This window comes from Spermophilus citellus, assembly GCF_964194105.1.
Source record: "Spermophilus citellus genome assembly, chromosome: 4".
Lineage (NCBI taxonomy): Eukaryota > Metazoa > Chordata > Mammalia > Rodentia > Sciuridae > Spermophilus > Spermophilus citellus.
In genome coordinates, this window is record NC_138185.1 from 199,649,620 (window position 1) to 199,676,183 (window position 26,564).

Below are 26,564 nucleotides of genomic sequence, written 5' to 3' on the forward strand. Positions count from 1 at the left end.
AATGTACAAGTGTACCATTTTCCCCACATCCTCGCCAGCACTTGTTGTTGTTTGACTTCATAGTGGCTGCCAATCTTACTGGAGTGAGATGGTATCTTAGGGTGGTTTTGATTTGCATTTCTCTGACTGCTAGAGATAGTGAGCATTTTTTCATGTACTTGTTGATTGTATATTCTCCTCTGAGAAGTGTTGTTATGCTCGAATTTGGGACCCCCAAAGACCACCAGAGACCCAAGATCGACATAAGCAGCAAAGAGGTGTTTATTGCGAGCTAGCTCGGTCCTCTGCGCGCGCGCGCGCACACACACACAGCAACTGGTGACGCTGAGAGGCCCCGAGCCCAGGGTTTGCAGCAGTTTTATACATTCTTTGGAGAAGGCAGGGACTTCACATACATCATAGCCTCTTTTAGCAAATCATCACACACCGTGGGAAAATCAAATAACAACTCTAAAACATGATTAGCACATTTACTGGCGGGAACAAGTTGGGTAGGGGTGATTGGTCAGTACAAAAGGGGTATTCATTTGAACTGATTGGTTTAAGCCATGAGGGGTGTACGTGCTGAACTACTTGGTTTCCCAACATGTTATCAACCACCATAAACTACTGGGAGGGTTATCTGGCATCCCAGGTATTTCCCTGTCTCATGCTGATTGGTGGCTGCTAGGGGGTTGCTATGGATCCCCCACCTAGCCTGACTGAGCCAGGGACAACTGGCGCAGCAGATCTCTCCTGTTATTTGTAGATAAACAACTTAGCAGGGTGTGAATGTGCTTAGGAGTGCTCTGTGGGTTTTTCCAAGGACAAAGGCCATGTCCCTTCCTTGGACAGGCTTTGCTCTGAGATAGAGGCTGGTTTTTCAGTGTCTGTTCAGGTCCTTGGCCCATTTGTTGATTGGGTTATTTGTTTTCTTATTGTTTAATTTTTTGAGTTTTTTGTATACTCTGGATATTAGGGCTCTATCTGAAGTGTGAAGAGTAAAGATTTGTTTCCAGGATGTAGGCTCCCTATTTACCTCTCTTATTGTTTCTCTTGCTGAGAAAAAAACTTTTTAGTTTGAGTAAGTCCCCATTTGTTGATTCTTGTCCTATTAAGGAATTTGGAGCCCGACCCCACAATATGTAGATCAGAGCCAACTTTTTCTTCTATCAGACGCAGAGTCTCTGATTTGATATCAAGCTCCTTAATCCATTTTGAGTTAACTTTTGTGCATGGTGAGAGAAAGGGATTCAGTTTCATTTTGTTGCATATGGATTTCCAGTTTTCCCAGCACCATTTGTTGAAGATGCTATCCTTCCTCCATTGCATGCTTTTAGCCCCTTTATCGAATATAAGATAGTTGTAATTTTGTGGATTGGTTTCTGTGTCCTCTATTCTGTACCATTGGTTCACTGGCCTGTTTTGGTACCACTTAAGTTTCAATAAAGGAAGTATTTGTGAAATTACAACCTGGTTCAAGAAACAGGAAACATTGTCCTCACCTCAGAAATCCAATTGGGCCTTTACTGGTCTCTACTCTTTTTCTTCTCCTCAAAGGCAACTACCTATCACCCTCACTTCTAACATAATTTTATTTTGCTGATTTTTGAACTATATATAAAGTAGATAATACAGTAAATGTTCACTTGAACTTCCAGTGTCCAACATTTTTGTGGAGGTTCAGTTATTAAATGATAACAAACAGAAAGTGCATAAATTATTAGTGGTACAACTTGACAGATTATTTAAAAAACTGAATGTGCCTATGTAATGGCATTCAAATAAATAAACAAACATTACCAGAAGCCACCTTTGTCACTATCTATGTTAGAAGGGGTTCTCCAGTGAGACAGAACCAATAGAAGATTGTGTGTGTGTGTGTGTGTGTGTGTGTGTGTGTGTGTATGTATGCACAAATGAAAGGACATTTTTGGCCTGTGGTAGCATAATGTCATTCTCTGCCTTCACATGGCCACCTTATTATGAGAATACAGATTATATTGAATTAGGGACCTATGCTACTCCAGGAAGATCTCATCTGTAACTATTCTATTTCCAAATAAGGTTACATTCTGAGTTACTGAGGTGAGAGCTTTGACATGTCTTTTAGTGGGGGCAAAATTCAACTCATTACAAATGTCTGATGTCTGTTTTTGGTCTTGATGTAAAAACTTTAAACTTTTCACCATAAGGGTGGTTTTGCTGTAGCTTTTTAAAATTAGATTCTTTTTTTTCAGATCAAAAATTTCCTTTTTTTTTTGTGTTGTTTTTGGTACTAGGGATTGAACCCAGGAGTGTTTACTGCTGAGCCACATCTCCAGCCCCTATTTATTTTGTTTATTTATTTTTATGTGGTGCTGAGTATCAAACCCAGTGCCTCACATGTGCTCAGCTAGCCCTCTGCCATTGAGCCACACCCAACCTCAGCCCCCCAACCCTTTTTATTTTTTTTTTTTATTTTGAGATAAGGTCTTTCTAGGTTGCTGAGGCTGTCTTTGAACTTGGGATCCTCCTGCCTCAACCTCCAAAGCTGCTGGGATTATAGGCATTCACCACAACACCTTTATTTCTTGTTTGCTAAGTGTGTTAGTCAGCTTTCTGTTGCTATGACAAGTTCATGAGATTAATCAATTTAAAGGGCAGGAAGTTTATTTTGGCTCATGGTTTCAGAGGTTTCAGTCATGGTCACTAAGCTCAATTGCTTTGGGCCTGTGGTGGCACAGTATGTCAAGTCAGGGTGAGGGAGAGTGGTATGTGGCAAAGCAGGCCTATGCATCTCATGGTGGCCAGGAAGCAAAGAGAGAGAGAGCTCCCGATATCCCTGCAGGTATATGCCTCCAATGACCTATCTTCCTCCCAATATACCCACTTTCTAAATGTTCCACCACCTCCCAATAGCACCACAGGCTGGCAACCAAGCCTTTAACATATGGGTCTTTGGGGGACATTTAAGATCCAAACTATAACACTAAGCTTTTTAAAAATCATGAACTTTAATTATGAAATTTATCAAATTATTTTTCTGCATCTAACAAGATGATCATTATTATTTTCTCCTTTGTTCTATTACTAAAGTGAATTACATTTTTTTTAGTTGTTGATAGAACTTTATTTTTACTTATTCATATTTGGTGCTGAGAATTGAATCCAGTGCCTCACACATGTTAGGTAAGCGCTCTACCACTGAACTACAACCCCCGCCCTACATTTGGTTTTTTATTTTATATCTCAAAAGAAAAATTTCACCAGGCATGGTAGTGCATGCCTGTAATCCTAGCAACCTGAGACAGAATTGCAGTTCTAGGCCAGCCTAAAAAATTTAGTGAAACCCTAAGCAACTTAGTGAGACCCTATCTCAAAATAAAAAATAAAAAGGGGTAAGGATGTAGGTCAGTGACAAAATGCTGCTGGGTTCAATCTCCAGTACTAAAAAAAAGGGGGGGGGTTTCAATCAAAGATATTAAAAATACAACTAACTGGGATTACTGGGTTAGGTAATGTTTTGTTTCTTGGTCTGGGTTGGTGATTGGTTTGTTAAAATTCCCTATGCTATATACCTATGGCATGTAATTATATATATATATATATATATATATATATTATACGTCAATAGAAAGTTAAAAGAAACAAAACTAAATTCTTAGGAGAGAATAGAAGCTCTTCCTTCTGAAGGATACCAGCCTACCCAACTTTTCACTCACATTCACTTCCTGAGAGAGGTGAAGATCTGGGTTGCTAAGATGGAAGAAAGGTCAAATCTTTAAGTGGTCTAAACTGACATGCTGACAACTTAATACTCTCAGAGTTAGGTACTGTCTTTTCTAGAATTCAATGATTCACTCAAACCAAGAGTCCTTGTTTATTATCAGGCTCAAAGATTTTTGTATGATTATCTTCTAGGTCGTCTGGACAATCTATATATTTATTTCTTTCCATGTCTACTTTAGAGATTCTCCAACATGGATTTTTATGTGTTGAAATATGACGAAGAATTCCATTTCTCCCCCTTTACACTACCTGCAGATGTTACCTGTAGGAATTAGAGTACTATATTTCCATTCTTCACAGCTTTGTTCTCAAGAGTACTGCTGGGTAGAAATAAGTTAAGTCTATTCTTTTAATTTGGAAAGAACTAATGTCTTTACAATTTCTCTTTTCACTCAGAACCATGGTAAGCCTCCCCATTATTTCAGATTTAATTTTATCCTCAGGTATTATTCTGTAGTTTTCTTCATATAAGTTCTAAATATTTCTTATTAGAGTTATACCTTGTTGTTTTATGGGGTTGTTGTTGCGATTGTCGCTATTGTGAATGGAACATTTTTTTTTCCCCCTTCTCATTCAAAAATGAACGGTGGAGCGAAAGGATCTCTACCACCCCTTTGAGCAGTGAGACTCTATGGTTCCTTGGTTCTATAAGAACATTCCACTGGCGCCTAAGTTATCCATGCCTGAAGATAGATGGCAACCGCGAGTCGCCAAGCAAGCGGCCCCTCTATCTCGCCTTTGTTCTCCTCTCGGTGCTACTGCGCAAGCGCAGTCACCTCAGTGCCGTCCCCGCCTTCCCGGTCGCGGGCCCCGTTCGGTAGCGCCGGCGCACTGGCGCGCTCCGTTTACACGCTCCGGGGCCTATAGGCGCCTCGAGTTCCGGCTGTCGCCGTCGCCGCCGCGGCTCCTGGAGGTCGGTTGCGACGAGTAACGGCGCCAGGACGAGCCCTGCGCCTTCTTTTCCGATATGTACCCGAACTGGGGCCGGTATGGCGGGAGCAGCCACTATCCACCGCCGCCGGTCCCGCCGCCGCCGCCGGTGGCGCTTCCTGAGGCCTCGCCGGGGCCCGGGTACGCGAGCTCGACGACTCCCGCGGCCCCCTCCTCTTCGGGCTTCATGAGCTTCCGCGAGCAGCACCTGGCGCAGCTCCAGCAGCTGCAGCAGATGCACCAGAAGCAAATGCAGTGCGTGCTCCAGCCCCACCACCTTCCTCCGCCCCCGCTGCCGCCCCCGCCGGTGATGCCCGGGGGCGGTTACGGGGACTGGCAGCCGCCGCCGCCACCGATGCCTCCGCCACCCGGGCCGGCCCTCAGCTATCAGAAGCAGCAGCAGTACAAACACCAGATGCTCCACCACCAACGAGATGGGCCTCCTGGTTTGGTTCCAATGGAGCTGGATTCCCCGCCTGAATCTCCTCCTGTCCCACCCGGGTCCTATATGCCTCCGTCTCAATCGTACATGCCCCCTCCTCAACCACCACCCTCGTATTACCCGCCATCTTCTTCTCAGCCCTACCTACCTCCTGCCCAGCCGTCCCCTTCCCAGTCCCCACCTTCCCAACCTTACCTGGCATCCACTCCTTCTTATTCTTCCTCCTCACAATCCTATTTGAGCCATTCCCAGTCCTACTTGCCCTCTTCTCAGGCATCTCCTTCCCGGCCCTCCCAGGGCCATTCTAAATCCCAGCTACTACCACCACCGTCCGTCCCTTCTGGGAATAAAACAACTGTCCAGCAAGAGCCTTTGGAGAGTGGGGCCAAGAACAAGAGTGCTGAACAGCAGCAAGCTGCTCCTGAGCCAGATCCCTCTACGATGACTCCACAGGTAAGAAAGCATCTACTGGAGCCGATTCTTTCACCTAGAAGGCCCTAAGTGAGCAGGCCTCGGGACTTTAGTGAATGTCTAGCCTAATTCCAACACAATGACTAGCTAATTTACACTCCAGCGGATTCCTTAAGAGTCAGAGGTCTGACAGCCAGCTTTTTAATTAGCTAAATGTGGATTACTAAAAGAACAACATTTGAAGATGTGTCTAGACACCACAGGGTAGTGGGTTGGCTCGAGAATCTCTACTTGGTTACATACCTTAGTTTCCTTTCACCAGTCTCCTAGATTTTGTTGCATAGAGCCTTGTTTTAAGAGTGTATTTTAAACTAAGATTTTCATCAGAAAAGAAGCGTAGAAAGGAGCTTCTCAAAGAATTGGTGCTTAAAGGAATATAAACCTTTTGATCAGTTAACTACATCTTTTTTGTTTGTTTCTTTTGGATACTAGTGATTGAACTCAGGGGCACTCAACCACTGAGCCACATCACCAGCCCTACTTTCTATTTTATTTAGAGACAGAGTCTGAGTTGCTTAGTGCCTCACTTTTGCTGAGGCTGGTTTTGAACTACTCAGCCTCCCCAGCCACTGGGATTACAGTCATGCGCCATCCCGATGGGGACCAATTAACTTCTTTAAAAACAAAATTTACAGAGGAGGGATAACTGTCAGCTTCCTGAATTAAGAGTTCTTAGCAAATAAAGAATGGAAGTCTTGTCTTATTAAGAGGATCCCCAAATATGCTTAGAGGTGTATATGGGATACATAGGGGAGTCTCTGGATATGTGATCCTTTGGTAATCTATTGGTCCATTTTAGGACCTGATGCATTCTTTCTGACATTACTTCAAGGTAGGTTTAAGACATGATCAAGTTTGTTACATTTCATTGTTACCATTCACTAAAAAAAATAATAGTCTTTGAATTTGGCCATGGTAAAATCTAAAAAAAAAAAATTTCTTTTGTGATATCTTTTTGTGAGAGAGCTACCACTGAAAACTTCTGTTTGAAGGTGTGTTTCTTTCCACAACGACTGACAGGGTAGTTGGAATAAATGAATTCCTTTTTGAGAAGAGAAGGAAAGTAGAACTAAAACAGAATAGATCAGTTTGTTGTGATTTTTAAAAATAGACACTTTTAGCAATTACTAATCTTCCTTAAATTTACCAAGGAAAAAATAGACTCTTGTGATATACAAACTCAAATTTACCTATTCCAAAAGAGAGGGATATTCTAATTTTACAAGGTTTGGCATTAGAAATTAAGAAAAGAAGCAGATTGTTTTAGGAAATGATGCTTGGCATGTCATCAGGAGAAAACACTTGAGATCTTGGGATAAAACAGTAGAGTAAGTGATTCTGTTGCCTTACACCAGATTTCTACCATCTCACCAGATTATTTTCCCCCAGATTGCTCTATTTTAGAACTAAAAATTTTGTCTTTTTTCTCACCTCACTCTGAAATTTCCAATATATTTGTCATCAAACTCTGAGTTAGTTCAAGTTAAAATGTGCCTTTTCTATCTTTACCTCTATCAGACTTTTCTTTTTCTTATAGAGAAACAAATGACTTGTATTTTTGGCTTTTTGCTTTTTTGCCTTTATATCCTTGCCTGTTATGAACTTCTTTCATTGTCTTGAATATTCAGTGCCTTTAATTCTTTGATGAGAGTAGAAAGAAAGCAGTGATAAAAGATGAGGTTTGAGGGTTGTGGAGTGAACCAGATCAGGAAGGGCCTTGTGGGCCTGTTGCTCTCTTACCTCTGTTTGGAATTCATCCCAAATTCCTCAACTCCCATTCTCCCCTTAGAGTTATGTTGCTTTTAGTGTTTATCTTAAATATTAGGGTTTTCATGAAGCCATGCCTGTTCTTAACCCACTTGGTTTAATTCTGTTTTTCAGATTGTAAGTCTCTTGCAGACAGGGTCTGTTGTGCTTATCTTTCTAATCCTCTGCAGCACCTAGGACAGTGCCTTGGAACTTGTAGGCTCTTCACAAAGATCTTTCCAGTAAGAATCAAGAATTGTCATCCTCTAGATCTAGGATTCTTTTTGTTTATTAGATGATAAATATTTTTTCATGCTAGTGTCGTGATAACCAAATCCTTCTGCATATTGTTTTTTCATTCATATTTTATTTTATTTTTTTTTAAAGAGAGAGAGAGAGACGAGAGAGAGAATTTTTTTAATATTTATTTTTTAATTTTTGGCGGACACAACATCTTTGTATGTGGTGCTGAGGATCGAACCTGGGCCGCACGCATGCCAGGCGAGCGCACTACCGCTTGAGCCACATCCCCAGCCCCATCATATTTTATTTTTGAAATACTTAATTAAATTTTTGGGGGAGTGAGAAATTTTAAACATAAAAAATAGAAAAAAGGGTTTCAATATCCACCATTGAGATTCTGTAGCTGACTTTACCATGTTTGCATCACCCAAGCCATTTTTATTGTTGCTGCTGAAATAGTTTAAAGCAAGTCTTAGATATTATGTCATTTCATCTCTACTTTTTTGTTTTCCAGTGTTAGGATCGAACCAGGGCCTCACACATGATAGGCAAGCTGCATTCCCCAGTCCCATCATCTCTAAATTCCTAATTAGATACTTTTTTTAAAAAAGAATCTTTTCTTAAGTAAACATTATTATAACAACTAAAAATGTTAACACCTTTTTGTATTATCTGATACCCAATCCATTCATATTTCCCCTATTGTCTCATCATACTGACAGAATTAAAAATCATTCTCCAGGTTAACTAATAATGTTTTGCTGGTTTATTGAAATCAGGATCCAAAACAGGATACACAGAAGACTCTTAATGCAGATGAGGGTTTCTCAACCTCAGTACTATAGAAATTTTGGACAAGATAGTAGTTTGTCCTGTGCATTGTCGGATGTATCAGCATTCCTACTCACTGCTCACTAGATGCCAGTAGCAGGCTCCCAATTTTTTTTTTTTTTTTTTATTGGTTGTTCACAACATTACAAAGCTCTTGACATATTATATTTCATACATTAGATTGAAGTGGGTTATGAACCCCCAATTTTACCCCAAATGCCCCTACTATCCCCCCTCCCCTCCCCTCCCAACTTCTCTCTCTACCCCATCTACTGTAATTCATTTCTCTCCTTGTTTATTTTCCCATTCCCCTCACAACCTCTTATATGTAATTTTGTATAGCAATGAGGGTCTCCCTTCATTTCCATGCAATTTCCCTTTTCTCTCCCTTTTCCTCCCATCTCATGTCTCTGTTTAATGTTAATCTTTTCTTCCTACTCTTCCTCCCTGCTCTGTTCATAGTTGCTCTCATTATATCAAAGAAGACATTTGGTATTTGTTTTTTAGGGATTGGCTAGCTTCACTAAGCATAATCTGCTCTAGTGCCATCCATTTCCCTGCAAATTCTATGATTTTGTCATTTTTTATTGCTGCATAGTACTCCATTGTGTATAGATGCCACATTTTTTTTATCCATTCATCTATTGAAGGGCATCTGGGTTGGTTCCACAGTCTAGCTATTGTGAATTGTGCTGCTATGAACATCGATGTGGCAGTATCCCTGTAGCATGCTCTTTTAAGGTCTTCAGGGAATAGTCCGAGAAGGGCAATAGCAGGGTCAAATGGTGGTTCCATTCCCAGCTTTCCCAGGAATCTCCAAACTGCTTTCCAAATTGGCCGCACCAATTTGCAGTCCCACCAGCAATGTACAAGTGTACCCTTTTCTCCACATCCTCGCCAGCACTTGTTGTTGTTTGACTTCATAGTGGCTGCCAATCTTACTGGAGTGAGATGGTATCTTAGGGTGGTTTTGATTTGCATTTCTCTGACTGCTAGAGATGGAGAGCATTTTTTCATGTACTTGTTGATTGATTGTATATCCTCCTCTGAGAAGTGTCTGTTCAGGTCCTTGGCCCATTTGTTGATTGGGTTATTTGTTATCTTATTGTCTAATTTTTTGAGTTCTTTGTATACTCTGGATATTAGGGCTCTATCTGAAGTGTGAGGAGTAAAAATTTGTTCCCAGGATGTAGGCTCCCTATTTACCTCTCTTATTGTTTCTTTTGCTGAGAAAAAACTTTAATTAAGTTTAATTAAGTCCCATTTGTTGATTCTAGCTGTTAACTCTTGTGCTATGGGTGTCCTATTAAGGAATTTGGAGCCCGACCCCACAATCTGTAGATCGGAGCCAACTTTTTCTTCTATCAGACGCAGAGTTTCTGATTTGATGTCAAGCTCCTTGATCCATTTTGAGCTAACTTTTGTGCATGGCGAGAGAAAGGGATTCAGTTTCATTTTGTTGCATATGGATTTCCAGTTTTCCCAACACCATTTGTTGAAGATGCTATCCTTCCTCCATTGCATGCTTTTAGCCCCTTTATCAAATATAAGATAGTTGTAACTTTGTGGATTAGTCTCTGTGTCCTCTATTCTATACCATTGGTCCACCCGCAGGCTCCCAATTTTGACAACTGAAAATAGTTCCAGACATTGCCAGATATACCCATGGGCAAAATCACCCTCAATTGAGGATCTGCTGATCAAAATTTGTCTCTCCTGTTCTCTTTTTTCTATCTCATTGCATTGAGCTTGATTAAAAAGTCAGTGTCAGTTGTCTTGCAGAACATCCCACATTCTGACTTTATTATCCCATGGTGTCATTTGACTTGTTCTTCTGTCCTGTGCTTTTTGTAAATTAGAAGTTAAGTCTAAACGAACCCAGGGCCTTGCACATGGTAGGTAAGTGTTGTACTACTGAGCTAGATCCCAATTTCTAGAAGTTAGCTTTAAAAACCTAACATTGAAATTCACCTTTATTTTGGCAAATGTGGTGCATAGGTGGTGCTGTGTACTTTATTGCATCCCATCATAAGGAATACAGTGCCTGATTGTCCTGTTCCTGGTGCTGAGATTAATAATTGGGTTCATGTGATGATGGTCTGATCCTGCTACTGTAAAATTTCCTTTTTTTGTTATGTGTGTGTGGGAACTAGGGATTGAACCCAGGGGCACTTTACCACTGAGCTATATGCCCAGCCCTTTATATTTTTTATTTTGAGACAGGGTCTTGCTAAGTTACCCAGGCCGGCCTCTAACTTTTAATCCTCTTGCCTTAGCCTCCTGAGTCACTGGAATTATAAGCATGGCCACCATGCCTGGCCACTATAAAGCTTCCTGTCATCTGGTATCATGTTTTCATCTCGTGGTTCATCCATCGATGACTTTTGCATGAATAAATTATTTCATTAGAGTTTGCAACATGGTGACTTTTTTTTCTGCCCCTTCCCCCCATCTATATTGAATTCTGTAAAGAAAAACTTTCACTCATGAACTAGGGCTGTTTGATTAGAAAGGCATTTAGATAGAAAGACAGGATAAATACTTGATCTTCTCCCATTTATTTTCCAGTTTTATGAATAAAGTGTTGATAATTTAATGTGATATTTTTTCAAATAGTTAGCTTTTTTCTGTTTAAAGGATTGACTAGTTAAAATAGATAATAATCTTTTTCAAGAATTGTGATTTTTATTTGTCCTTTTAGTTTCAAAATAACATATTTAGGTAAAGCTGTCATTTATTTAATGTTCAAGTATTTATTGACTAGCAACTTATGCTAAATGCTAAACTTAGCACTGGAGAGGAAATGGTGAATAAGATAGATATGGTATGATACCTTCTGTCAATAACTTGTTATCCAGTGGGGATGGCATTTAATAAGTAAGAGAAGTACAGGGTGCTATGAGATTATAAAATATATTTACTAGACTGTTCTGTAAAGAACTGAAAAAGATGCTCCTTTTTTTAAGCTTGTCTTTGTATTCACAGTGCCTTGCATAGATGTTAGCACATAGTAGGTGGAGAACATGTATTTTTAAATTAATATAATTCGAGGCTTTAACCTCTTTTTTTGTAAAATGATATTTAACTGAAATCTAAAGAATATGCAGGAGGGGGCTGGGGTTGTGGCTCAGCAGTAGAGCACTGGCCTCACATGCACGAGACCCTGGGTTTGATCTTCAGCACCACTAAAAGTAAATAAGTGAAATAAAGGTATTGTGTCCAACTACAACTAAAAAATAAAAAAAATTAAAAAATAATACACAGGAGGTCTGGGGCTCAGTGGTAGAGCACTTGCCTAGCACGTGTGGGGCACTGGGGTTGATCCTCAGCACCACATAAATAAATAAAATAAAGGACAACTAAAACTATATACACGTGTGTGTGTGTGTATGTATGTATATGTTTGTATGTATGTATGTGTGTGTATATCACACACACATGAATACGCAGGAATAAACCAGGTAGAGTTTAAAGAACTAAGTTCAGGGTGAGAATAGTAGACCTTTAAGAACTTATTCTAAGGACAATAGGAAGCCATTGAAGGATTTTATGTAGGAAAATGTGAGTTTTTTTGTTTTTTGTTTTTTTTGGTAGTGCTGAGGATAAAACCCAGGATTTTGTGCTTGCTAGACAAGCATTCTATCACTGAGTTACATCCCCAAACCTAGGTTGGCATTTTTGAATGCTCACTCTGCTTGCAGTGTGGAGAATAGATTTTGGGGGGTGGGGTCTACTGGGGATTGAACTCAGGGGGTGCTCTATTATTGAGCCATACTCCAGCTCTTTGTCTGAAAATTTTTTTTTCTTTTTTTTATTGGTTGTTCACAACATTACAAAGCTCTTGACATATCATATTTCATACATTAGAATCAAGTGGGTTATGAACTCCCCATTTTTACCCCAAATACAGATTGCAGAATCGCATCGGTTACACATCCACATTTTTACATACTGCCATATTAGTGTTTGTCTGAAAATTTTGAGACAAGGTCTTTCTAAGTTGCATGGGTCAGCCTTGAACTTGGGATCCTCTGGCGTCAGTGTCTCAGGTTGCAGGGATTACAGTTATGCACTATTGTGCCCTTCTGGAGAATGGAATTGAAAGGTGAAAGAGTGATTTAGAATAGTTGTTGAAGTAATCTAGGCAAGAGTTAAAAGTGGTTTGGACTTGGATGATGTTAGTAGAAATGGCGAGAAGTAGAAAGACTGGAGAAATATTTAGCTGCTAGAATCTAATTGGAGATTACTTGAATAGTCATGAAAAAGGAGGCATCAAGGGTGATTCCTAGGTTTCTGAGATGGGCTAGTGGGTGGATGATTGGTGGTCCCATTTACTAAAATAAGAAAGGCTAGAGAAGAGGGATAACAGGTCTAGAGATGAGAAAATTAATAAACTTTAGACATAATGAGTTTGAGGTTTTTGAGGCATAGATTCCAAATGGAGATGTCTGGTTGGAAGTTCGTTATAGATCTGAAATTCAGAAGCAAGATCTGGTGAGTTGTAGCATAAAAAATGGTGATTGAAGACGGAGAAATAGATGAGGTTGTCTAAGGAATGTGTGTAGAGTAAGAACAGAGGTTAAAGGACATTGAGATAGTTACACAGTAGCAGCATCTAAGGGAACTAATGGAGAAAAGGCCAAATTAGGTAGCTAGAAAATCACGACAGTGCAGTACCACAGCGTTTGCAGGAGAAAACTCTTTCTGTGTATAAGGGAGTAGTCAGCTATGTCAAGTACTGCTGAGAGGTCAAGCAAAATAAAGATTTTGAGTTATCTTTTGCATTTACTGACATGTAGATTATTGTTGACCTTGGCAGGAGCAGTTTCATAGTGACTGAAGCCATATTGCATTGATTTGAGGAGTGATGGAAGGTGAGGATGGGGATGGTGAGTATAGACAACTCTTTCAAGAAGTTCGTGTTTGAAGGGAAGTAAGAATAAGGGCAGGAGCTGGAGGAAAAGATGAAGTAAGGGAGCATATTTCTTCTTTTTTCAAAAAGGGACTAAGCTTATCTGGTGACCCTAGTCCTAAAATAAAATGTGAATCTCAAAAATATTTAAATTAAGCATATTTAAAATAAATTTCTAAAATAGAAACCTGACTCATTATTTCACCCAATTTTTTTTCCCTTGCATTAAGATATAAGACATAGAACATGAGTATTCAGGCATGTGTAAGAGTCAACATTACATACAAACATCTCCTCCTTTACAGTTCCCTTCCTGGAAAATCACTTATTTCATCACTGTGCTAATAGCAAGTGGTCAGTAAATGCTTCCTGGATAAATTAACATCTTCTTTAGTGACAAGAATTGTGGCAAATAGTTTTTATGTTCTTTCTAACTTTAAATACTTTTATTCTACTTCTTTGTAAATGTGACATATGCTGATTTTCCTTCATCTATGAACCAATATCCATCTGAGATGTGATGGGAAATTCAGAAGTGGCTCCTAGACTCTTGTTATTAGCAAGTTCAGACATGTCTTTTCCTTTCTGAAATAATCACTCTGCTCTTGGGGTTGTTGAAAACATTTGTTTGCAATGTCTTCATTATTCATTTGTAGAGCTTTAAAAAATGTGCTGAGGTGGTGGTGGCAGCTAGGAGGAGGCGGGCAGGCGGTGGCCCGAGGTGAGCCGGCCTTTTGCCATTGGTCGCACTCCGCAGTGGCATGACCAGGCTCTGTGGACCAGTGCTCAGGTCTGCAGGCCCCAGAGGCCTCCCCGGAGCATGTGGGCAGGCATGGGAAGCATGCCGCATGCATACTTGGGCAGGTCTGCTTCTGCTGGGAAAATGTGTCAAAAGGCGAGGAGATTGAGGCAGCAGGTGCATGACCTTCTCTGAGTCATGCCAAGGGGCCATAAACCTGTGAGGCTCTTCTTAGCAAGATCTTAGACCCAGTTGGAGGGCCTGGCATGATGGACTCACTGGCTCCTTCCATAGCAGGCTTCACCCAGGATGTTGTCAGTGGGCTGTGTGGACCACACCAAGCATCAGGAGCCCCCAGGAAAGAAGCTGCTCTCTGAGAAAAATCTTACAAAGTATTTTGTGGACCATTAGAGAATGCTTGTTCATGAGGAAATGGAGGCTCTGGCTTGAGCTCTTCCATAGTGAGCCCCGCAAGGAGTTCAGGGGCCCGATGGTGGAGATGGCCCAAATGGTGGCTATGTTGTCCTGAGAGCTGACCAGCAAGTCAAGTTGCTGTTGTTGGTTCTGTCCCAGTATCAGGGTTTCAGTGGAGAAGATGGTGGAGAAGATTCTGCTTTGGCCAGAATGGTGCTCGTTGGCACCTTGGTGAAGGAGGGCAGTGAAGTCATAGCCTACTTGTCCCAGCCAGGCCGGGAGTACATTGCTGCACTGGGTGGGGAGGTGGGAAAGGCAACCGCTTTTTCCTGGTTAATGACAACTGTGCCCCTGTGACTTGCACCTCTGAACAGCTGGGTCAGGAATATATTCTTTACCTGGAGCTCGAGTCGGTGGGCCACTCCGGGATGGTCGGCTTCCCCAGTGCTGGGAAGCCCTCGCTCCTCCAGTCCATTTCAAATGTGAAAGCTGAAGTGGCTTCCTACCACTTCACCACCTTAAACCCCTATGTGGGGATTGTTCACTACAAAGGTCACCAATAGGTAGTGGCAGACATCCTGGGCATCATCCAAGGTGCCCACCAGGACAGGGGTCTTGGACTCAGCTTTCTCAGGCACATGGATCACTGCTGCTTACTGTTGTTCATTGTGGACCTTTCCCTACCAGAGCCATGGACTCAGGTGAGCAATGACTGGGGAGAACCTGGGGCAGCTGCTGCTGCACCTGAAGGTGCTGCATGATGCCTACCTGCAGGCCAAGCTCCCACGGAGCCACCAGCCACTCAGATGGTAGCGTGCACAGTGTTACCATGTCCCAGAGGAGAGTGCTGGCACAGGCATGGACACGGGCCTCCAGGCTGCCACACTAGCAAACCTGATTATAAAATGTGGGTGGTTTTGAACACATAAGAGAAAGTGCTTATAGATTTAAAAAAAAAAATGCTGAAACTAGTCCTATGATTGAATCAGAGATCTGGTGCTGGTTCATATTAAGTAGAACCTAACCTATAAGGCATTCTGTCAGTGCATCAGGCTTTTATCCTGGACTGGACCTAAAACAGAGATAGAGAATAGGTGGCAAATTGAAAAAGAATTGAGACATCTACCATCTTCCTATCTGTAGCTGTTGACTTCTAGCTTGTAAAAGATAGTTTGCATCTTTGTATCTTTTAGTGATTCTTTCAAAGCAAAGCAACTAAAACAAATGAAATGTTTACATTTTAAAGAAACTGAATTTATTAATTTTTTTAAAGAGAGAATCTTTTTTTTTTTTTGTGGTAGATAGACACAACACAATGCCTTTTTTTTTTTTTTTTAATGTGGTGCTGAGAATCAAACCTGGGTCCCTCCCGTGCTAGGCAAGCGCTCTACCGCTGAGCCACAATCCCAGCCCCTAATTTTTTAAAAATAAGGACAGCCTGTTGATATTTTTGATGTTTACTTAAAATGATGGAAGAAAGTTATAATTTGGGGGAAGGGATGATGGAACCCAGGGGTGCTTTACTGCTAATCATACCCCCAGCCCTTTTTGTTTTTTTAATTTTGAGAAAAGGTCTTGCAGAGTTACTTAGGGACTCACTAAGTTGCTGAGGCAGGCCACAAACTTGTGATCCTCCTGCCTTAGCCTCCTGAGTTTCTTGGATTATAGGCATGTGCCACCGTGTCTGGCTATAGATGTTTTAATATTACTTTGTCTACTCATGGTCAGTGTACTTGTTTTATTTTTTATTTTTATTTTTATTTTTAAATATTTATTTCTTTAGTTTTTAGGGGGATACAGTATCTTTATTTCAGGTTTATGTGGTGCTGAGAATCGAACCCAGTGCCTCATGCACGCTAGGCGAGCGTGCTACCACTTGAGCCACATCCCCAGCCTGGTGTACTTGTTTTAATTTTTGGTATTGGGGATTGAACCCAGGAGTGCTTTACCACTGAGTACATCCCCAATCCTTTGTATTTTTTATTTTTGAGACAGGGTCTCACTGAGTTGCTGAGGCTCACTTTTCACTTGTGATCCTCCTGCCTCAGCCTTTCAAGTCGCTGGATTGCAGGTGTGTGCCACCATGCCTGGCTAGTGTACTCTTGTTTCTTACGTTGAATAGTGGAAGTAATTATATACTGGGAGCTGATGATTATGCTTATGATAATTAAAAACAAAAATACAATCATAGTCCAAACTTCAAAATGGAGTTAAATGGAATTTGCCCTTCCCAGAAAATTGGAATAAATCTCAGGTCATACAAATGAATGGCCAAGAGGGGAAATCTTCACTTGATCAATAACCATTTATTGACCTCCTACTTTGTGTTCCAACACTAGTACCAGATAGGAGATAAGCAGAAGACATGTCTTCCTCCCAAGAAAATTACAGTCTGTGTGATAACAAACCAGTATATTTTGTGGAAAACAGCTATATATTATGTGCATTTTATGCATCTGTTTGCAAATGGAAAATTGGGGAGGTAATACAATAAAATAGTAACAATAGAGGAAGTTCTCCTATAGAGATAACTGGATTAGAAAATGGGCTAGGCTGAATGTTTTCTCAAAATGTGGATGCTATTTCACAATTTGGAGTAGGGAGAGTGGAGGTATAGACAGGGAGTGAAGGGAGGGGAGGGGCGAGGAGGTAGGAATGATAGTAGAATGAATCAGACATTATTACCCTGTGTGCATACGATTGATTACATGACCTGTTTGACTACGTCATGTACAATCAGACAAATTAGAAGTTATACTCCATTTATGTATGATGTATCAAAATGCATTCTATTGTCATGTGTAAGTAATTAGAACAAATAAAAAATAGAAAATGGGCTAGGAAAATGAACCCATTTAACACAACTGAAAACTTAAAATAAAAAGTAAAATACTTGATTGTGATACAATCTGGAAAAATAAAGCTCAGAATGATAAAAATAAGCAGATTTTATATTTAATGGAATTGATAAATGAAAGTACAGCTGATGTTTAGAATGAACAAATAATAAAGTGTAGGTTGGGTTTCTGTGCTATGACTTTTGTGACATAATTGTATGGCAGCATTATTTTTTATTTCATTTTTTGATATGTTGAGAAAACATCTTTGGGATTTATCAATTTTCCCAGGGCTGTTTTTCAACCTTAGGTATTCAGGTCCTTCCCTTTTGTAGTTCCTATGTAAAGTTGTTTCATTGTTAACTTCTACAGAATAGGACTTCTGTGGGATCCTCAGCTGTCAGTAATGAGTTCTGAAGTTCTCCAACATCACTTCATAAAATCCTACAGTCTTAAAATTGTAGTGCAGATATGCTGTTGTTGATCAGAGAAGTATCTAGGGCAGTTCTTCCGTGGAGTTTTAGTATGACAACTTTTGTTTTTCCTTGTGCAGCCTTGAACTGGGGAATTGTATAATGAATACCACGATCTTCATAAAAGATCTTTTAGTTATTTGAGCGATAGGATTTTTTTTTTTTTTTTTTGCAATACTAGGATTGAACTCAGGTTCACACATGCTAGGCAAGCACTCTACCACTGAGCTGCATCCCCAGCCCGTTTTTGAAAATTTAACTTTGAGACAGGGTCTTACTAAGTTACCCAGGGTGGCCTTGAACTGCTCATTCTCCTGCCTCAGTCTCTTGAGTAGCTGGGATTGCAGGTGTGCACCACTACACCTGCTCTTTATTGATTTTTAATTAATAAGTTACTATGTATTTGTACAGTTGATTTTCTTTATTAGAAGTTGCCACAAATGCTGAATTAGTGAATACAGAACCACTGTTCCTAGAGGTAATGCATGATTAGGTTCTTCTGAGCACCTGATCACATTTTCATCATCTGATCAATACATAGCCTTGTTTAAATGTGTTTTCTATTTAAAGACCCTTTATTTTACATATATTATTGATTAATTAGCATTGAATTCACAGGCAGTAGCACTGTAATACCTGCCTGAATGAAGCTTATCTAACACACTTGCTTTCTCTGGATGTTACATCAGCTGTCCTGCTCTTAGGAATACTAGACAGTACTTTGGCACTGTGTTTGGAGACCATTTTAAACAATAAAATCGCCAACAACAAGCGCAGAAATATGAAAAATGTGGCTCTAAACTAGACATGAAAAGGACAGAACATTTGAGAGCTGGAACCAGAAGGCAGAGCATCACTATGTTCTTCCTCAGCTGGGAACATGCATGTCAGGCCACTCAGATTTGTTTCTGCTCTCCAATTATTTATGAATGACTGGGATAGTTCTGTGAGTATTGATACTGGAGTTAGACATAAATTTTAGCAGGTGGGCAAATCTGCAAATACAGAATCCACAAGTAATAAGGATTGACTCTTTTGATTTTTTTAAAAATATTTATTTATTTTTTTTAGTTTTTGGCAGACACAACATCTTTGCTTGTATGTGGTGCTGAGGATCGAACCCGGGCCGCACACATGCCAGGCGAGCGCGCTACCGCTTGAGCCAAATCCCCAGCCCTTGATTTTTTTTTTTTTTTTAATGAAAGCACAAAACAGACTTCTCGAAAATTAATTTATTGTATAATTTGGAAGATTAAACATAAACTCTTAAAAATAAATAGAATATATTATAAGCATAATATATTCTCATGTATGTATGTTTATCTGAGTATGGATAAACTGATGATAACAATAGGTTTTAAAAGGAAAAGCACTGGAGGAGAATGAAGGCAGATAGAAAAGACAGGTCTATTTGGTTGTATTTATTAATTGCAAGATCCCTGTGGATTAATCTGAACAAACTAAAGTCAGGTTAGAAGCAAGTAGATGTGCATATCAAAAGGATTAACTGTGATCATTTATCAAAAAGATTGTTCTCACCTCCAAAACCATGTATTTTTAAGAGAGAAAATGTACTGAATTATTTTGTGTGGTTGAATTTAAAATTGTAAATTTGGGAGAGAAACTGATATTTTTCTCTAGTCTGTTATTAAGGTCATGTTAACTTATTATTTTCCTTTCTCTGTCTGGCTTTGCCTTTTCTTACCTATAAACACATGAACACATTTACAATTGTAATTGTCAACACCAAGTTGCAGAGATACATGATTGTCAATTCAAATTCTCAAAAATGGGTTCTCTTGTAGGAACAGCAGCAGTATTGGTATCGACAGCACCTGCTTAGTTTGCAGCAAAGGACAAAAGTGCATTTGCCAGGACATAAAAAAGCCCCTGTTGTAGTAAAGGATGCACCAGAACCAGTAAAAGAAGAAGTTACAATACCTGCCACCAGTCAAGTTTCAGAACCTCCTTCATCTGAGGAGCCCCCATTACCACCTCCGAATGAAGATGTGCCACCTCCTCTCCCACCAGAGGAACCCCAGGTAACAATGTAATCAATTGTTTATTGAGTTGGTTAGCCTTTTTTTTTAATGATTCACTTATGTACATTTTTGTCTTAATATATTTTTTCATGTGTTCAAGAATTTATAAAATTCTACTTGTGAAATAATCATGTATTTGCCATATCAGGTTTAGAGTAATGAGGATTGACTCTGTTCTGATTTTTTTTTTTTTAAATAGAAGCATAAAACAGACTGAAAATTAAATTACAGTATAATTTGGAAGATTAAACTTAAAACTCTTAAAATAAATAGAATCTATTATATTCTCATGTATATATGTTTATCTGAGTATGGATAAACTGATGATAACAATAGGTTTTAAAAGAAGGAGAAGCAGTGGAGGAGGAGGATTTTTTTTTTTTTCCTGGTTTGTGCAAGAAAGAAGAATTAGATGCTCTTGGGCTAGAGTTGTGGTTCAGGTAGAGCATCTTGCCTAGCACTGGGTTTGATTCTCAGTATTGAATATAAATAAATAGATAAATAAATAAAGGTCCATCAACAAATAAAAATATTTATGTATATATATAAAAAAAGAATTAGATATTCTTTTGAATTGTTTCTTAGCACTAATGGGAGATGTCCAGGTATGTTTATAATGATAGCAGAGGGCAGTAGTTAAGAACCTCATCTCTTGGGGCTGGGTTGATGGCTCAGTGGTGTACTCGCCTGGCACATATGAGGCACTCACTGGGTTTGATCCTCAGCACCACATAAAAATAAATATGTAAAAAATAAAATAAATGTATAAAAAGTATTGAACATGCATCTTAAAAAAAAAAAAAAAAAGAACAGTAGCTCTTATGATTATCAGCCTAGGCCATAGTCCAGGAATTGACACTTGCTGTGGTGACTCTGGTCAAGTTAGTTAAGCATTCTGTGCTTCAATTTCCTCATCTGCGAAACAGGCATATTCAAATTATAACTATTTTATAGGGCTGTTAAGGCATTAAATGTGATTATCTTTGTCAGATGTAGCATAGTAACTGGAATGTGGGAAGCTTTTACGTTAATTCATAGGTTATTCTTTGTCCAGCTTTGTTGAACAATGATGACTATCATAGTCCATTGGTGAAAAGTGACCCCCCCTCCCCGCCGCAAAAAAAAAAAAAAAGAAGAAATATTAACTTCTTAGAGTGAAAAGCACAATGGTTCGCTTTGGGAACAGGGAGATTATTTTTTTAGTGAAGACTACAGAATTTATAAATTCCTTTGTGTCAGTATCCATAATAAGAACATAGACAGGACTAGGTGTTTTATCTAAATATAGAATAGCTTTTTTCAATTAGTCTTGAGTTGTAAGGATTCTGAACTTTATAAAATACTATATTTGTAAAATATTAATTTGGTTGCTGTTTTAAGACTTACATAAAAGTATATCTTCTTTACCTTTAGTCTGAAGACCCAGAAGAAGATGCCAGATTAAAACAGTTGCAGGCTGCAGCAGCACACTGGCAGCAGCACCAGCAACATCGAGTTGGCTTCCAGTATCAGGGAATAATGCAGAAGCACACTCAGTTACAACAGATCCTTCAACAGTACCAGCAACTTATACAGCAGCCACCACATATACAGGCAAGTGTTTCCATAGTTGGTAAATAGGAAGTTGTCCCTAGAACATGTAAAGGATTTATTATTTCTGAAAGAGTTGCTCCTGAAGAACAAAATATATCAAATGTTGACGATCAGATATTTCTCAAGGGATGCCCAAGTAGTTATCTTTCATATTACCTCAGAGAAAGGTGCATATAGAGGAGTCTCTTGGGAAAGAGTGGATAGAGTGGAGTCTCCTGATTATGTCAGTTTGGGCCAGGTGTTAAAAACCTGGAATTTTTACCACATGAAACCATAGGTAAATGAGTGTTTTGCCTACAAACCGGTGCAGTAACCGATAAGCAAATAATCCATCAGAAAGGCCAAAAGCAATCATCACAAAAATCCCTAAACAAATATGTAAAGCAACTTGGATATTTGTCTTTTATCTTAGAGGTATAATCTTATGCTTATGAATGTATAGTAATAGATCATTTTTCCACTATTGATTGACTGATTGATTGGTACTAGGGATTGAACCCAGGGGTACTTTACCACTGAACCACATCCCCAGCCCTTTTTATTTTTTATTTTGAGACAATGTCTCACTAAGTTGTTTAGGGCCTCAGCTACCAAAATTGTTGGTGCCACAGTGCCTATAATCTTAAAATGATCTATAGTAATTAGAAACTTTAAAAATATTTATTTCTGAGATAGCTTTATTGCTTGAGTGTTTGGTTGGTTTGTCCAACTCTGTTAGAAACACAAGTTATATAAATAAGCCGAAGGAAGAAAGAAGATTGATCATCACTGAAAGGATTTGGCAAAGTTTATAAATCTTTAGACCCTCAAAGCCTCTAATGTTGTGATTTCTTGAGGCTTCCTATGCTTGTGATTCACTAATATTTTAACTCATGATTGATTTTCTTATCTGAATATCTTGAAATAATTTTTATTCCTTTATTTGTAGACCATGTCTGTAGATGTGCAGCTGCGGCATTATGAGATGCAGCAGCAGCAGTTTCAACATCTCTACCAAGATTGGGAGCGAGAGTTTCAGCTGTGGGAGGAACAGCTTCATTCTTATCCTCATAAAGATCAGCTTCAAGAATATGAGAAGCAGTGGAAAACATGGCAGGGACATATGAAAGCCACTCAAACCTATCTCCAGGAGAAAGTCAATTCATTTCAGAACATGAAAAACCAGTATATGGGGAACATGTCAATGCCACCTCCTTTTGTTCCGTATTCTCAGATGCCTCCACCTCTACCAACAATGCCCCCTCCAGTATTGCCTCCATCTTTGCCACCACCAGTGATGCCCCCTGCCCTACCTGCTACTGTGCCACCACCTGGTATGCCCCCGCCTGTGATGCCACCTGCTCTGCCAACCTCTGTACCCCCACCAGGAATGCCTCCATCTCTGTCTTCAACAGGTCCACCACCAGTTCTTCCTCCACCTTCCCTCTCATCTACAGGGCCACCACCTGTCCTTCCCCCACCATCTCTCTCTTCAGCAGCACCTCCACCCATCCTGCCCATCCCGCCATTGTCTTCAGCCACACCTCCTCCAGGAATACCTCCCCCTGGAGTTCCACAAGGGATACCTCCTCCTTTAACAACAGCCCCAGTTCCACCAGCCTCAGGTTCTCAGAACTCACAAGTTCCAGAGAAACCTAGACCAGCACTGCTTCCCACTCCTGTGTCTTTTGGTGCAGCCCCACCTTCAACTTATCACCCTCCATTGCAATCAGAACAAGTGAATTCTAAACCTCCTCTGAGCAAGTCTACCCTGCCATACAGTTCATTCTCTGAACAAGGACTTGGGGAGTCTTCAACTATTCCATCTCAGGCAAATACTGCAGCCAAGGACATGCCAGTGAGGTCAGGTGGACTGCTTCCAGATCCTCCTAGAAGCAGTTACTTGGAAGGTCCAAGAGGCCCAAGGTAGGTCTGCTTTTTTTTTAAACTATTTTGTTAATTTATGTTGCATTGGTTTGGATGGAATTAAAAGCTTACTTATGCAATTTTTGTATTCTCTTTGTGCTCTTATGTCCATTCCTGGTTTACACTGAATAATGTTAATATTGTTCAGTAAGACATGACAGTGTAATCTGGAAAAGGTAACTTGCCCCTATTTCTTTGATGTGGCTGATTTTATCCTGTATGTGGGGGATTACAGTCCAGAATGAATGTAGTGTTACAGAATAATGCTTATCACTTCTTATTGACTTTTCAGCTTCAGAAATAATATTTATTGAACATATAATTTATCTTTTATTTTTCATTTATTTGACAAAAAGTTGAATTGGCAAATATTATTTGTTAAATATTTTAGTTGAAGATAAATAAACCAGTATTCTTTTGGAAAAAAGGTAGTGACATTTAATGTAAGGGTAAATAGGATATTTTTAAAAACAATTCATTTAGCAAATGTTTATTAGGTTCCTTCTCTGTGTTTTTAGCAGTGAATAGCAGAACTGACAAAATCCCTTCTTCTCAAAAACCCCTCAACTAGGCCTCATGGAGCTTTTATTCTTTATATTTTCCTCAGTGAGAGAGATGTCTTTCTTTTGTCTGAACCACATATTTATTTAGAAAAAAAAATAAAAATAGTGATCTCTAAGTTTTTTCTTTTTTACCTGTTAAAAAGTGCTAAATCCATCTTTTCAGGTTTGTAGGAATATATTTTTCCTCCCAAGTTTACCTAAAGAAAATTCCTGTAGAAAAGTATTTTCAACTTTACCATTGGAAATAAATAATCTGTGTACAAAATTTAGATACTAAGACAAAGTGTGGGGAAAAAGTGAGCCACCTAATTCTACCATTGGGAGATAATAATTTTTAAAATTCATGTCAAAAACAGACTATCATACTGAGTATATTGTATTGTCTTGTGATTTATTTTTTTCCACTTATTTGTGTATTGATTGACTTCATCTCAGTATCAATGGATCTGTATCATTTTAAATTTAAACCTTATGTGACATCTGAAAACAAATTACATCTTTTGTTTATTCCCCAAGTTTAACATTCTGAAAATATTGTGGCAGAAAACTCCATCCAAAATTGAAGCTCAGAGAAAGTTAGGCCTAATAACATGAATTCCTCTGTGTACGAAGAAGCCTTGTTAGAGACTTTACATACTTATTATCTTAGGAGAATCTTCTCAAAAACCCCTTAATTAGGCAGGTTATTCCACATTTACCCTTTAGAGATGGGAGCTGAGAGGATAAATAACTTGCTCAATCAGGAACATGTAGCTGGGAGAGTAGAACTGAGTTTCATATATAAGTGGAGCTGAGTCTGGAAGGTCCCTGGAGCACAAGCACTGTTAAGTATTGTGTTTAATGCCAATGTCATGATTCAGATTCACACTGTCAGTGATTACAGATACATTTTGTTGTCTTTTTCGTGTTGTTGTTATTGGTGGTGGTGCTGGAGAATGAACCCAGGCTCTCGTACATGCTGGGAAAGAGCTATATCCCCAGCCCTGTAGTCTTGATTTATTTAATGTGTGTCTTATTTTCTTGATTTGAATGTGTGTATCTTCTGGATTGAGTATGGCCTTTTAGACCTGGAGACTCATTTCCACTCAGAGAAGTACGTTCTTAATACCTCATGAAACATACATTTCTTGCTTCTTTAATTTCTGTCGTTGATGTTTCTCTTTGGCTATTAAATCTTAGTTTTGTAGATTTAGAACCTATTTTAAGTATTTTCTTAATAATGTCAGTGCCAGAGGATCTTAGCAGTTACCTAATTGCAGTTATCTCTCTTCAGTAACTTTGCATTTGTGTTGCATTTTAGTTTGACGGGCTGGGTCTTACATTGCCTTATTTATTCCTCTTGGTTGTTTCATGAGAAATAGATAAGGAAAGCTGAGACTTAGAGAAGTTATAAGTAAGTTACCATGGAACTTACCAAATTCACAGCCTTCTGATCCACATTTTAGTTCATTGTGCTTCCTGTGACAAACTCTTGATGGACCCAGCTTGAACATTTACACTGTGATGAGGAACAATGTTATGTCAACCATTGGTGGTTGTCTGGAAAGTTTATTTTTTTACAGAAATAAAAACCTAATTATGTTTCTGTAACTTCTTCTACTTGTTAGGTCTGGATCTGCCTCTCTGGAGCAACACAGAAGGAATTATTCTATTCCTTTACTATAGAACGTCAGTATAGTATTTAAAAACTTCCCTTATGTCTCACCCTCCTGCTTTGCCTGCAATGCTCTACCAGCATAAACTCAAATTCTTTTTGTGTAATCTTTGATTCTAGCTGCCTCCTGCTTAATGCTCACTATTCGTTAAGGGGCCTTTGTTTTGTTAAGCTTCTTCAGAAGGATCACTTACTCAGATACAGAGGACTATGGTCCTTTGTTATGTACAGAATGCTTATATATCTTCATATTTCATCTAATTAGGTTTGGGCCATCATTTTTAGTCAGCTGAAATCTTGGTGAATGTTGATTATATTGTAGGTCTGTGTAGCTTTTTCAGCTGCAACTTTGATAAAGATAACTTTTTTCTTTCTTGAATCTGGTCCTGCTCATGTTAGCTGCTTTGTTATTTATTTTGTTTTGAAAACCTCTCCCCAATCTAGCTGTCATTCCAATTTCCATTTCCCTTCCATTCCTTTTGCCCAGAGTCCTTAAATAGTATAATTTGTGACTGTTATCCAGGCATAGTTCTTTTTTCTGTCATGTAATTCGAAAAAAATATACACTCATATACGTGTGTGTTTGTGTGTAATTATGAAAAATGTTGCCATGTGTCTTTTGGTGCTCTGTATATTTCCTGAGATGTGCATGGGTATGTGAGTATATACGACTTCTTACATGCTCAAAAATGCAGTGTGTTATTTATATTTAATACAGTTTTGATACTGTATGTATGTATGTGTGTGATATTGGATTTGCTGGGTCTTTTAGAAAACTACTATTGCTCAGTAAGCTATCATATCAGTGGACATTGGTTTCTCAGAACCTTTTTATTTTTCAATAATAAAACTTTTACTGGCGTGCACAATCTTCAGTGTGTAATGTACTGAATTTTCACAAAGTAGATACATTCATGTTATCACTACTCAGATTAAGAAATAGAAATTACTAGAGCTCAAGAAGTTCTCCTCAGTGAGGTGTGGTAGTGGCGCATGCTTGAAATCCTAGCAGCTCGGGA

At 39.2% G+C, this 26,564-nt stretch overlaps 1 protein-coding gene and 1 pseudogene across 8 annotated transcripts in view; both read left to right on the forward strand.

The window, feature by feature from the left end:
• Nucleotides 1-4,521: 4,521 nt before the first annotated feature.
• The window catches only part of YLPM1 (YLP motif containing 1), a 74,368-nt gene continuing 52,325 nt past the window's right edge, over nucleotides 4,522-26,564 (forward strand). For 5 of the 7 annotated variants that reach the window (XR_014021556.1, XM_081290676.1, XM_081290677.1 and 2 more), the window contains exons 1-4: nucleotides 4,522-5,575; nucleotides 19,594-19,830; nucleotides 21,244-21,423; nucleotides 22,352-23,328. Coding sequence is in view for 6 of the 7 variants with exons in the window: in XM_081290676.1 (XP_081146802.1) it covers nucleotides 4,718-5,575; nucleotides 19,594-19,830; nucleotides 21,244-21,423; nucleotides 22,352-23,328 (2,252 nt within the window). In the remaining variant the exon portion in view is untranslated. The remainder of the gene's footprint in view (nucleotides 5,576-19,593; nucleotides 19,831-21,243; nucleotides 21,424-22,351; nucleotides 23,329-26,564) is intronic. The other 2 variants (XM_081290680.1, XM_081290681.1) reach the window with 2 other exon arrangements.
• Nucleotides 14,350-15,291, forward strand: LOC308647612 (mitochondrial ribosome-associated GTPase 2-like; annotated as a pseudogene). The gene has a single exon. The product of its transcript is annotated as a mitochondrial ribosome-associated GTPase 2-like (transcript).